The sequence below is a fragment of the Protopterus annectens genome, chromosome 10.part0 (assembly GCF_019279795.1).
Source record: "Protopterus annectens isolate FY-2018-M chromosome 10.part0, PAN1.0, whole genome shotgun sequence".
Taxonomy (NCBI): domain Eukaryota; kingdom Metazoa; phylum Chordata; order Ceratodontiformes; family Protopteridae; genus Protopterus; species Protopterus annectens.
The window spans coordinates 1,473,798,298-1,473,811,526 of NC_056744.1; the positions used below are offsets into that span (position 1 = coordinate 1,473,798,298).

The 13,229-nt window shown below is 38.9% G+C and overlaps 1 protein-coding gene across 1 annotated transcript in view; it reads left to right on the top strand.

The window, feature by feature from the left end:
- The first annotated feature begins 2,484 nt into the window (after positions 1-2,484).
- Positions 2,485-13,229, top strand: part of LOC122813662 (zinc finger protein 181-like) — an 84,742-nt gene continuing 73,997 nt past the window's right edge. Inside the window, exon 1 of the mRNA XM_044086104.1 lies at positions 2,485-2,635. Coding sequence (XP_043942039.1) covers positions 2,624-2,635 — 12 coding nt within the window. The 5' untranslated portion in view covers positions 2,485-2,623. The remainder of the gene's footprint in view (positions 2,636-13,229) is intronic.

Consider the following 13,229-nt stretch of genomic DNA (forward strand, 5'->3'; position numbering starts at 1 on the left):
GGTTAGTAAGAGGGAGACAACTTTCTGTTGTAAGTGTTCTATGCATGGTCTAGTATTGTACATTCTGCTGTCACCTCTTGTTGTAACTGCCTTCTGTTGTTAGGCAGATTTTGCTCACATGTTCTCTGCAGTATTTCTTGCTGGCTGGGTACATATCATACAGTGTGTACCACCCTCAACAGTGGGACAGTACATTGTCCTACCCTTGTTTTCTAATCCTTGTGTTCTCTGCAGTATTTCTTGCTGGCTGGGTACATATCATACAGTGTGTACCACCCTCAACAGTAGGACAGTACATTGTCCTACCCTTGTTTTCTAATCCTTGTGTTCTCTGCAGTATTTCTTGCTGGCTGGGTACATATCATACAGTGTGTACCACCCTCAACAGTAGGACAGTACATTGTCCTTCCCTTGTTTTCTAATCCTTGTGTTCTCTGCAGTATTTCTTGCTGGCTGGGTACATATCATACAGTGTGTACCACCCTCAACAGTAGGACAGTACATTGTCCTTCCCTTGTTTTCTAATACTTGTCAAGTTGAGCACTTACCGTCTATTTATGTTTTAAAGAAGCTGAAGAAACTGTGTTAAAATCTGATGGCCTAAGAGCATGTGGCAGGTTCTCTAGGCTGCTCAGAAAGTGTAGTTTACAGCTATATGTAATGTAAACTTTGAATAAATTGTTGAATACTAATCTGCTGCATGTTTGCCTCTTTTATTTTTTCTCCTTGTATACAAGGTCAGCTGTGGTGCAGGACAAGGTAAAACGGCAGCCATCAAGGTCTATACTGGCCAATGTGCCTGCTGCTGCTTGGTTACAGGCAGTCCCCAGGCTTGCCTTTCTGCAGGGGAACAAATGTCACCCTGGAGAAGTTGACTTGAAGGGCTCATTGGTCCCCTCAGCGGTCATTTCTTAAGAGGTGGAGTGGAGGACTCACCTCTGACAGTAACTAAGAGAAGTACCCCATGGGTCACCAACTGACAGGTGTGGCAGCTGATGAGGACAGAGTTGTGTTAGCAGCAAGACCCTGCATTGGCACCTTGGATCATATCCTTGTCCAGTTCATTGAGTTGCATGGTTAGCCAATACCATAAATTGGGGTATCAGATGAGGCACTTTCCCATGATAACACCCATGGAGGTGACTTACATCCATGTGGATCCCCTTCTGCATCATTCAGGCAGGCCTTTATATCTCTCTCTCTTTCCCATCATCTTTTTCCCTTCCTTATATGTCCCTTCCTCTACCCTGTTTGTAGTCTAATTCTCAACGAGTAGTTTTCTACCTACTGTAAGTGTCCATGTCTCTACCCCCTTGTGTCAGTACCTTCCCTGTCAGTTTGTCTGCAATGGATTTTTGTTTATCTTCTGCATCTTTCCCTGTACCCTCCTTCCTCCCTGCACATGCTACTTGCTCTCTTCCTCCTTTGTTCTTATTAAAAAAAAAGAAAAAAATGACCAGCTGCCCAACAAAAGAAAAAGAAAAACAAAAAAGCCCTTCTTTCCCTAGCTATTTTCCTACTACATTGCTTTCTATGTATTTTTCTGCTTGTTCTTTCCTATTTCAGACTTCACTATCGCCCCTTTGCTCCACATTTATATAATAATATGACTTTTCAGTTTACCGTGGTGGCCTTGTATGAGCTGCTGTTACATCTCCGTGTTGCAGTTATGATGTACTGCATTGCTCATGTAAATATGAATAGCACTGGGCATGTCACTTCTGTGAGGCTTTCACTTTGGTCATGTGACCACCCATAATGTAGCAACTTTGGCAGTGTGATTACAGCATCAGGCTATAGCAAGTTAAATCCTCAATGTTATTTAGTACGGTACTTATCAATAAAGTTTAATGCACTTACTGTTATAGTATGGTATTCTTTTATTTTAGTATTTGTATGGATGAGTAGCAGTTCTAGTATGTGTTTATTGTTTATTACATGTTTTAATCATAACCATAAATCTTTCTTAAAGATCATTAGAGAAAAAATTAATCGATCATAGCTTTCACACTAACCTGGAATATATGAACACACACATACAAAAAACAATTTATTTTATATTAGTGCATCTTTTCAATGCAGTGTTACTACCATATCATTACACTCTCAGTAGTAATGACTTTACCCTTATAAAGGAGTAATGATGCTCATACAGAAATTAAATATTTTTAAAGAGATTGCCATCTAATTGACCCAATTACTTAGTGAGCAAAATAAACAGAAAGACAGAAAGAGAGAGGTAAGACAGGAGTAAACCGTTCAGATCTGTAACATGAACAAATATGAAGCAAACCTTTGTATCTCCTAGCAGTGGGAGGTGAAAACTATATATATGCCAGACCATCTTATTAATTATTTAGATAGCCCCTCCTCTTACTCCTCCCTTGTAGGCCTAGATTGTAAATATTAATAAGTAGTTTTAGTTTCAGGTAAGGACACATTTTATTGTAGGACAGGACAAATGTATGTTACACTGGTTGCGATATTGCTGGATGGTTTGAGATTTGCCAGAGAAAAAAAAAAAAACATTCTCAGAGATTGTACTGCTCTGTAGCAGAAGTACCAGATGTTTGCATTTCAGAAAAGAACAGTCTGTGTTGGTGTCTGTAACACAATCTGAACAATGAAGCTTGAGGTAAGAAATATGTAGACGAGCTAGTGTTTTGTGGGAAGATGTTTATTAATGTTTAGCACTGCATTCTGAAGAGCAGTGGTCTCTATCCCTGGACACAGCAGTATGTGGACTGTATCCCTGGACACAGCAGTATGTTGTCTGTATCCCTGGACACAGCAGTATGTGGTCTGTATCCCTGGACACAGCAGTATGTGGTGTCTATCCCTGGACACAGCAGTATGTGGTCTGTATCCCTGGACACAGCAGTATGTGGTTTGTATCCCTGGACACAGCAGTATGTGTCAATGAGTAAAGCATGAAGAAAATCATCTCTGAAGCTGGGTGTGAGGAATACTTGGTACATGTATAGCCTTGCTGCTGCAGAAGGGAGTTAATGTTCTTTAAAAAAAACATGCTTTTGATATTCAGATGCTGCATTCTTATCAATAGCAGTCTGTAGTTTGTATTCCTAAATGTAGCAGTCTATGCTGCTGAATGAAACAGAGCCTGAAGTTAGAGACAAGCCATGCTAATCCCTTATCACTGCACCACATACTAGCTCATTTTTATAGGGGCATCATTTTGCTCAATATAAGGGCACCAAATGTCCCAGTCTCAAACACATAAACAAACTTAAAAATGCAAGTAAGTCAGCAGTGAGGAACAAAGATAACTGCCCAAACAGATTATAAAAATGAGTACTGGTTTAACTAAACACCACTAATGTCATTATTTTAGTATTCACTTTGCAGTGCTAAATCAGTAAAGGAAATATGGCACAGCAAAAAGTGCAGTTATGAGTCAGTCTCAAAGTGTGTGCGTGTGTTGGGGCGGAGGGACGTGCAGCAATTTGCAAGTTGTTTCATAATTCCAAAAATCCTGGGGTGCACTCTTGATTGCACTTTTGCAGCCTAGCAAAGAAAACTAGCACTCTGTAGGTAAATATTATAGCAATAACCGACGCCTGGGTGTGGGTAATGCTGGATTTACCACAGTTGGCATGGTTTGGTCACGAGGGCGAAGCCCGAGGGACCAAACAAAGCCAACTGTGGATAAATCCAGCATTACCCACACCCAGAAGTGGGTTATTGCTATTATACAATGACATTATTTAAGAAAAAAAAGAATTAATTTTCTTAAATAATGGCATTGTATAATGCCTCCTTGCTGCCCTTCCGCAAGAAAGCAAGATCTCCGTTGCTTTTTACAAACTGTTTCACTATGTTAAATGGGTTTAACATAGAGAGACAGCTTTAAAATAAGCAACGGAGCCGTTGCTTTTTTTAAAGCTGTCTCGCTATGTTAAACCCATTTAACATAGCGAAACAGTTTGTAAAAAGAAACTGTTTCGCTATGTTAAATGGGTTTAACATAGCGAGACAGCTTTAAAAAAAGCAACAGAGCCATTGCTTTTTTAAAAGCTGTCTCGCTATGTTAAACCCATTTAACATAGCGAAACATTTTGTAAAAAGCAACGGAGAAAGCAAGATCTCCGTTGCTTTTTACAAACTGTCTCACTATGTTAAACTTGTTTAACATAGCAAGACAGCATTAAAAAAAGCAACGAAGAATGTCTGTTGCTTTTTTAATGCTGTCTCGCTATGTTAACAAGTTTAACATAGCGAGACAGTGTGAAGCAATGGAGATCTTGTGTTCTCCATTGCTGTAAAAAAAAAAAAAAAAAAAAAAAAGAGTTATAGTAATGGAAAAAGTCCGGGTGACCGGAATTTTTTCCATTACTATAACTCTGATTTACAACGTGCACGCTGACCAATCAGCATGCAAGTTTTTTGAATATTAATGGGGGGTCATTGTATAATGTTTGTGCTTTTCAGCCCTGCATTCTGAGCACCAGCAAAACTCTACACTAGTTGGTGCTTTGACTGATGCAGGGCATGAGACTGAAACTGGAATTAAGGGATTGTAAACTCTCACAGTGCTGCTGTCATGGAGCTGGTGGATTGTGATAGGATATATGGTAGTCTGTGGTAGGGTACATGGTGGACTGTGGCAGGGTATATGGTAGTCTGTGGCAAGGTTTTCTTAGGATTCTGATCCTGTAATCAGCACAGTGACAACTTGTATTGCTGAACACAGTATCTGCTATTAGCAACTAAATCCTAGGGGTATAACCAGGGTTTTGGAAACGTACACCAGCTTATACACACTAGAGTGTGTCATCTTCCAGAATGTAGCTTCCCTTATCAAAGTGTAGTGCCCTTACTCCATACATGCTTTTGGAGCTCTTTTCAGATATGCATTTTGCCTCAAACAGTTTGTACAGCAACTTAAAAACTGAGCTGATAGAAGTTGTCGTGACTGAACAGCTGCGGCTATGATAACTCTTCCAAGGTACCATAAAACTTAAAGAGCATATACTGAAATGTACTTGACATATTCTTGCTACACTCTTGACAGACACCTAATCAGAACCATAAAAGTGAATGTGAAGGATACTGAGCAAACACAACACTGCTGCTGGAGAGAAATCTGTATTCTGCAGGAATGTCTTCTGTATGTTTCTAACACAACAATCTGAACAGTAGTAACCTGTATCCTTCGGCACAGTAGCTTGTGGTGTCTGAGGCTGTTCAGAACAGTGGAGCTGAAGTTAAAGGAATGCTAACTTTGAATATTACATTCAGTATTGAGGATTCGGTCAGGCTAAAGCTTTACTTGCAACTCAAGTTTAAAAGTCAGTTACACATTAAGGAGAATATGTGTATAGATTTACCACTATTGTTTTATTTTACCCTTATATTTTTGTGATTTAATGGTTTGAAATGCATGCACTTTGATGAAAGACTTAAACATTTTAGGGATAATTAACATCTAATAATATATGCAGATTATGCCACTGTGATTCTTGCCAAATGCATCTCACTCCCAAAGGTTTTGAACAACTGGACATTAAAGGGCACCAGGATGAGAAGGGGAAAGTCCACAACTGCACTTTTTGTTAATGGGGGGCTACTTACTCCAGCTAAGTGTTGAGGAAAAGGCTGACCAGATTTTTGGAAGAAGACACTTCTCAGAGACCCACTCATATGAGCATAGACCAGAAGGTCTTATCAGGCAAACTTAATAAAATTATTTTTCCGGGTGGCTTGAGAAATTGGCGTGGTAGGAGGAAGAGGTTGATTTTATATGTATGTGTAGGGACTTCAGTAAAGTCTTTAATACTGTAACACACAGGAAACACCTTAGCAAGCTAAAATGGTTTGAGGAGGCAGAAAAATGATCAGACAGGTGAAAAAGAGGTTAGAAACCGGGGTCTCTGTTAACTTTTAGAGGAGCTACTCTCAAAAACAAAGAGGTATTGAGCATTGGTGTACTTTAGTGATCAGCCCTGAATTGCATGTACTTCTCAAGGAGTTCATATTGAATATAACACTGAGCATCAAGGACAGGACTGGACTCTTAATGGATGGCACTATGGGGCAAATTTGAGCAACAGAGCATATGGTCTGATTACAGACCTGAAAGGCTAGTAGGCTGGGTTAATAAGTGGACTGATGTTCAGAGTTTCTGTAACCAATCCGCCCCAAGATACCTTGGGCATATTTTACCATAGCCTTATAAATAAAAAAACAAAAAAATACCCCATAAAATTAGGGTTGTACCTTGGTCTTGAGACAAAATTACAAATACCAGATGTGAATTAAAAATGTGAAACCGTATCACGTCAGCAATATATACATCAGTCCACTTCTTTTTATCCTCATTATTTGTTCTGAACATCTCTTTATTTTTCTCTCCTACATGGACTGACTCCTCAGATTGCTGTAGTCTTGTATCCTGAATTCCAGAGATATCATCTGTAGTATCAAGTTTAATAGGGGTTGAGGAATCATTACTAGCAAAGGGCATCTTCTATCCTAAATTAATTTTATTTGTACATTGCACCTTGTCAGCCCAGTCATTATTAGAAGTAACAACAGCTTTCCAACCTGTGGCAGTTGCACAAGTACAGCCGTATTCAATAAGTCGAGATTTGCTATCAATATCCGTAAGTATATTGTCCAACTTTTTGACAGGAGGAAAACAAGTCTCCAATGTTATCTTGTGTTACTTTTGTATATAAGGCATTTACTGCTTCAATAAATTAAGAATGACAAACGTACTTAAAGAATCCATTCTCAGTGACAATTACAGAATTTAAAAAGAAACAGAAATATCTTGTACCTGTGTTTAAATCTTTCCACAGTTTTTAGCATGCAGTTTATCTAATTTGTGTTCTATGTACTTTTTTGTTTGCATCAGTTAACAAAAATATGTGCCTGGATCTGTAGCCACTTAGCAGAAATATCCATATCATAGTGTCCCTTGGGCAAAGGCCTGGTAGAAGCTGCTTATTTGTAGTATTGGCATATCATGTACCCTGTCAGGATGCTAGATACAGTTTGTAGGGATGATTCTATCTGCACTGCAAACGAGCTACAAACTGATAGAATGATGACCTGCCTGGATGTGTATGCCATCCCCTGTGGCCAGGAAATTGTCTTGTGCAGTTTGGGGCACCTTCACTTTCTATGATCATTAGGTATACTACCTTATGGATTACTTGCATGGTGATGTGACATTCCTGAGGGTTATCATCATAAAATGCTGTGTACTCACCAACATGTCCCAACATCCAACCAAGAACTGCACTCAGTCAGTCTTGGATGCTGGTGACTAGGACATATCTACAACCTGTAGGTTGTAGGTTGGTGCCATCCAAACTGTCCTTTTGCAGTCAAGTTTGAAAGACACATATCAGAAATATGGTGCATAGTGCTTTGCTAACTCTGCTATAATATGTATAATAGCTACATCCAATGAAGATTACAGCAAAATATAACCACAGAGTTTTAATGAGAGGCATAACATTGCCCTGTATTAAGCAAAAACACACACTAAAATCAGCCTGCAATATTTCCAATATTTAAAATACACAACAGCCTATGGCAGCTGATAAAGTGTTTTACTAGTTAGTGCACAGTGTACACGTTACATTGCAGGTTTTAATAAACACCATTTACATCAAGTTCTTTTAAATCAGAACGATGAAAACTTCTAATAGGTTCCCTCAGAGTATCACTGACATCAAATGGAAGTGCAACAGTGGTGCAACAGCACTTATTTTCATTTCATCCTGCAGCTTTTACCATACATGTTGCAATTAAGTATGCAACCAGCACTATGTGCAACTCATTTTCAGAATTACTACATAAAACACACCTCTTTTATCAACACAAATGGGGTCTTTTCAGAAGGGGTATGTGTGTCCTCCTTTATTGTCCATGTGGTGGTTTGCCTTCCACATGTTCCTTACATATGTATACTAATCACATGGTCAGTCAATCATAGGAATGTACACAGCAACATAACCAGTGTTTCTACACTGCACAATTCATTTTTTGGCAAACTATCATCCACTACTACTGTTACAGTAATAAAAGCCACATTCATACTATCATCATCATTTAACATATTATTTTTTTTTCAAACTTCTTTCCTTCTGGGATGTTGTGTGTTTTCTTGCCTCTAGTGTTGCCATCCACCATCCCCAAAACTTATCCCATTGCAGTGTCTCCTATTTGGCCACTGTAAAAAAAGTCTGGACCAACTGTAATCCATCTCAGTCTTACCGTCCACTGGGTAATGTGGACATCTATAAGTATCCAGCAACCATTTTAACCCCAAACCTTATCCTACTGCAGGCTCGCCTATTTGGCCACCGTAAAAAAATGTCTAGATCAACTGTAATCCTTCTCAGTCCTGCCATCCACCAGGTATTGCAGACATCTATAAGTATCCAGCAACCACTTTAAGTATGTGTAGTTGATATTAGCAAAGTATTTTTCTAGCAATCAGGCTATATTGGTGATTAATAGTTTGTTAGCTTTCACAAAGTATACTGCCAAACTGTGCTTATATCTTACCCTGATAGCAGCTGTAGGTAAGCATAAATACTGTTGTAATTGCTACTAGTAGTGTCTTCAGCAAGTTTGCAACCTGCAATATTGGACTTTAAAATTGTTAACCATGTTTTCTAAATGTCCTACTCAAACATGCCTATACAACTAATTGGTAGAAGTTATTAATAGATATAAGTATTGTTGTACCTACAAGCAGCAGAGTTTTTTTTGTTCAACCAAACTTGCTTTATTTTCCCATCTACTGCTGTTCACTATCTAACCCACCATTTTTGTCTTTATAGCCCCAAACCTTATCCTACTGCAGTCTCTCCTATTTGACTACCATAAATAAAGTCTGGGCCAACTGTAATCCATCTCAGTCCTGCTGTCCACCGGATATTGCGGACATATATAAGTTTCCTGCAACCACTTTAACTACATGCTATCCCACCCTCAGGTAAGGTGTTTTGTAATAATCGGTAATACTTACTGGGTGGTTGTTACTGTAGCAGTCAGGGAACCCAGCAGCCTAGAAAAACCTATCCTGTGTTCCTGTTTTTCCCACTTTAAATCTTAATACCCTCCCCACCTTACCGTACTTTTTCCTAAGCCTTTTACTTTGCACTCCTGTTGTCTTGCTCCAAACCTTGCTTTCTAGTACCCCCATCTTCATTCTGTTTTTGTCTGCATCCTGTTAACTCCTAATTGATGTCTAGTGCAGGTGCAACATATTTTGAGCATGAGAGGCATACTTTCTTAACCCCCAACTCTTAATTTTTACTGTCTCATTCCAGCCACTTTTTCCCTAGTTTCTTCTCTAGTTAACACCCCCCACTGTACCTACTCCTTCCTCGTACTATTCCTAACTTTCCTAGCTGTCTGATTGTCTTCTTGGGCGATTTCCTGACCTGGGTGTAGGCCCCGCTCTACTCCTCTACCTGACCCCCATTCCCACCCACCCCAATATCCTGTAATTTATACTTAGCCAAACCACTCCCATCCATAATCTCTTCCTATCTCATAGCCAGTCCACTAACTCCATCAATTGCTCAATTATATTTCCCTCCTCCCACCTAGCTCAGCTTATTACTCACACCTGTTAACACACATTTCCTTTCTCACCATACACTACAAGACATTAACTCTTTCCTCCCATCTTTACTCCTATCTTATTTGCTACATTACTGTATTGCCATCACTTCCTGTTCTGTTTCACCATATTATCTATAACCACCAACTCCTATCACCTACCATTTCTTAACATACATACTAAACCCCCACTGACATTCTTCCTACAATAGATACTTTTACTACTTTATTTGCTTCTGTACCAATTATTCTCCCAACCCTTCTTCCAGTGAAATACTTTCAATCATGCCCTCCTTAAAGCTATTCTTCCTATACTCAGCTACTTTAGCCCTACTATCCCTGGCCACACATTTGTCATCATACCAGTCTCTCCAACTTATCAATTACTCCTCTCCATCTTCTCCCATTAATACTGCCCTTGGTCAGAGCAACTCATCCATTCTCATCTCTCCTCATCTATTTCTCCACTTTCAAACAGAGTTCTTCTCCCTAAGGTACTTCCAAGTTCATAGCCCCACTAATAAACTTTATTTATACAACAAACGTATCTCCAAAATAAGATTTCTTATCCTGAACTCACCCAAATTAAACTTCAATCTGACATCCATCCCAACCCAGGCCCTTTTACTACCACTCCACATAACCAATCTACTAGTCCAAACCCAGGGAGTACTATTCCCTCAACACCTACCTTACCACAAAAAAAAACATATGTCAGATCTTCTCTTTATAAATGTCAACCTTAGAAGCCTCCTCCCTAAAGCTAATGTTTATCCCCCAGGCATTGCTATTGTAACAGAAACTTGGCTTAAACCCCATATTATACCTGAAGAAATACTCCTTAATCGGTATAGCATCATTAGAAAGGACATATTACGTAAATGTGGTGGAGGTATAGCCATCCTATACAAAGAAAACCTCAAAGTAGTTCAACTCAGCACTAGCCCACCTAACCTCCCTAACTCTGAAATCCTAACTGCCAGGCTTGATATAAATCAACACAAATCAATCATTATCATAGCTATCTAACTCCCTCCTGCTAACAGTCTACAAAACATTGAAAATACACTGAAATGGGCTTCCACTAGCTTTAACCAGGAAACAGTAATACTAGGTGACTTTAACCTGGACTGGCTCACATGCTGCTCTAATACACCAACAAACTTTATAAACCTATATAATGTCCAACAAAATATACAACTCCCTACACACATAGATAAGCATACGACTTGGCATTCCACCTTTTATTGGATTCTAACAAATAAAACTAGCATCAACTATGAGTCTAGCTGCCTACCAGACACTTTAAGTGATCACTACCCAGTATACCTAATAAGAAAAAAACTCAAACAACTTTGGTAATATCACTTACCGCTACATCCAAAATAAAAAAACAATTCTTACTATCTACCTTCCAGACTCTCTTAAAGCAACAAAACTGGGCTCCCCTAAAACCCTACAAACTAGGTCATGCAGTTCAATACTTTAATGACATTTTCCTACAAATCTTAAATAAACTTGCCCCACCGAGAAAAATTTGTTCTAAAACCAAAAAACTCCCATGGTTAACAAAAGAAACAATGCAACTACTTAGACTAAGGGACAAAGCATGGTCCCTCTATCTTTCTAACATAAGTCATGATAATCTCATCACCTTCCAACAACTTAGAAATTAAGTTAAGAAACAAATCAAATTAAACAAAAAACATACTTTCAAACTTACCAGCTAAAATATCAAACAAATCCACAAAACTTTTGGCACTCAATCAACCACCTACTAAAACCGGGAAAACCCACTACCCAAGTCCCAACTAGCAGTAGTACTATAGATCCTATCAAATCCCAGTTCAACTCCCACTTTATTAACTCAGTAACCTCCTTACTACATAACACTTCTACCCCACCTCTGTCTGTACCCACTCCATCCGATCCACCACAAACCCTATTTAAACTAGAACCCATTCATACAAGCTATATACAACACTTACTATCTAAAATAAAGCCATGTACTCTCGCCACTGACCAATTACCAGGTGAGTTTCTAAAATTAGCTGCCCCATCTATTTCATACCCCATATCAATCCTAATTAACTGCTCTATTGCTGAACAATATGTACCTGCCATACTCTCATACTTAGCAAAAATCCTAGAAAAGTATGTCCACAAACAAATAATTGATTACTTCCAAAAACACAACCTCCTATCTGTTACACAACATGGTTTTTGACCAAAACACAGTACTAGTACAGCCCTCATTAGCTTTACCAACTCTATAAACCACTTTAAAAATAACAACCAACTTGTCACTGGTACCTCTCTTGACATGTCAAAGGCCTTTGACACCATATCACATCAAATCCTCCTAAACAAACTTGCCAACTACAACCTTTGCCCTGAGGTACTAAATTGGTTCTAAAGCTACCTCTCAAACAGGCAGCAAGCTACCCTATGGGACAATAAACTTTCCCCCCACCTTCCTATCTCTGTAGGAGTCCCCCAAAGGATCAATTCTAGTACCACTACTCTTTAAAATCTTTACCAATGACCTTTATAACAGCTGCTAGTCCAGCCAATATTATTCAATACGCAGACGTCTCCTCGCTCATTTGCTCAGCACCTACAATTGAGACACTTCAAGAGAAGACCCAGACTGCCTTTACCAACATTGAAAAATACCTAGCAGCCCATCAACTGATACTAAATCCCAATAAAACTAAGAGTATGGTCTTTTCAAATCCTTCCTCACTAGCCAATAGCCAATCTCTCCCTATTTTCTCTTCCAATGGCACTGAAATAGAACCAGTTGAACACACTAAACTTCTTGGGGTTACCATAGATAATGCACTGAAATTTTGACAGACATATAGCCCAGACTGTTAAAAAAGCCCATATTAAACTTTGCACACTCTACAGAGCTAAACCCTATCTTTCAGACCACACTAGACTGGCTACAGCAATATCCCACTTATTATCCTCACTTCTGTATTGTTCTCAAATTTTCACAAACCTCTGTAAAACAGAACTAAACAAACTTGAATCCTGCTATAACAAGATTGCCAAATTTTGCAACTAACCAACCCCAAAAAACACATCATTCTACTGCCCTCAAACAACTAGATTGGTTAGCACTCCCAAACTTACTCATGCTAAACCATTTACTAACTTCCCACACAGTAATTTATAAACCTAATCACTGCCCAGTCCTAACTAACCTTGTCCAACCCTACAAAAACCTTAACTCTCTTAGGTCAGCAGACAAAGTAAATAAAGCTCATAACTCTCATGGTGACTCCTTATACTGCCAGAAGATTGCAAAAGTCTGGAACTCACTCCCTCAACGAATATTGATCAAACATGATACTTTAAGCAGAAACTAAAACAATATCTATTATCACACTGGTTATGCCCATGCCTTCCTCCAGACTAACCTTTACACCCCCCCTCCCAATTTTTCTCGACTACTCTGGCCACAGCTTTAAAAATATTGTGATGAAGGCCCCCCGCACCACATAATTGCTAAAAATATATATATATATTTTTGTAAACTGTTAATGCTTATATACTTTTCCTGACTTGTAATTTCATTGTATGCTATTCACTATGTCTTTAGGCTATTTTACTAT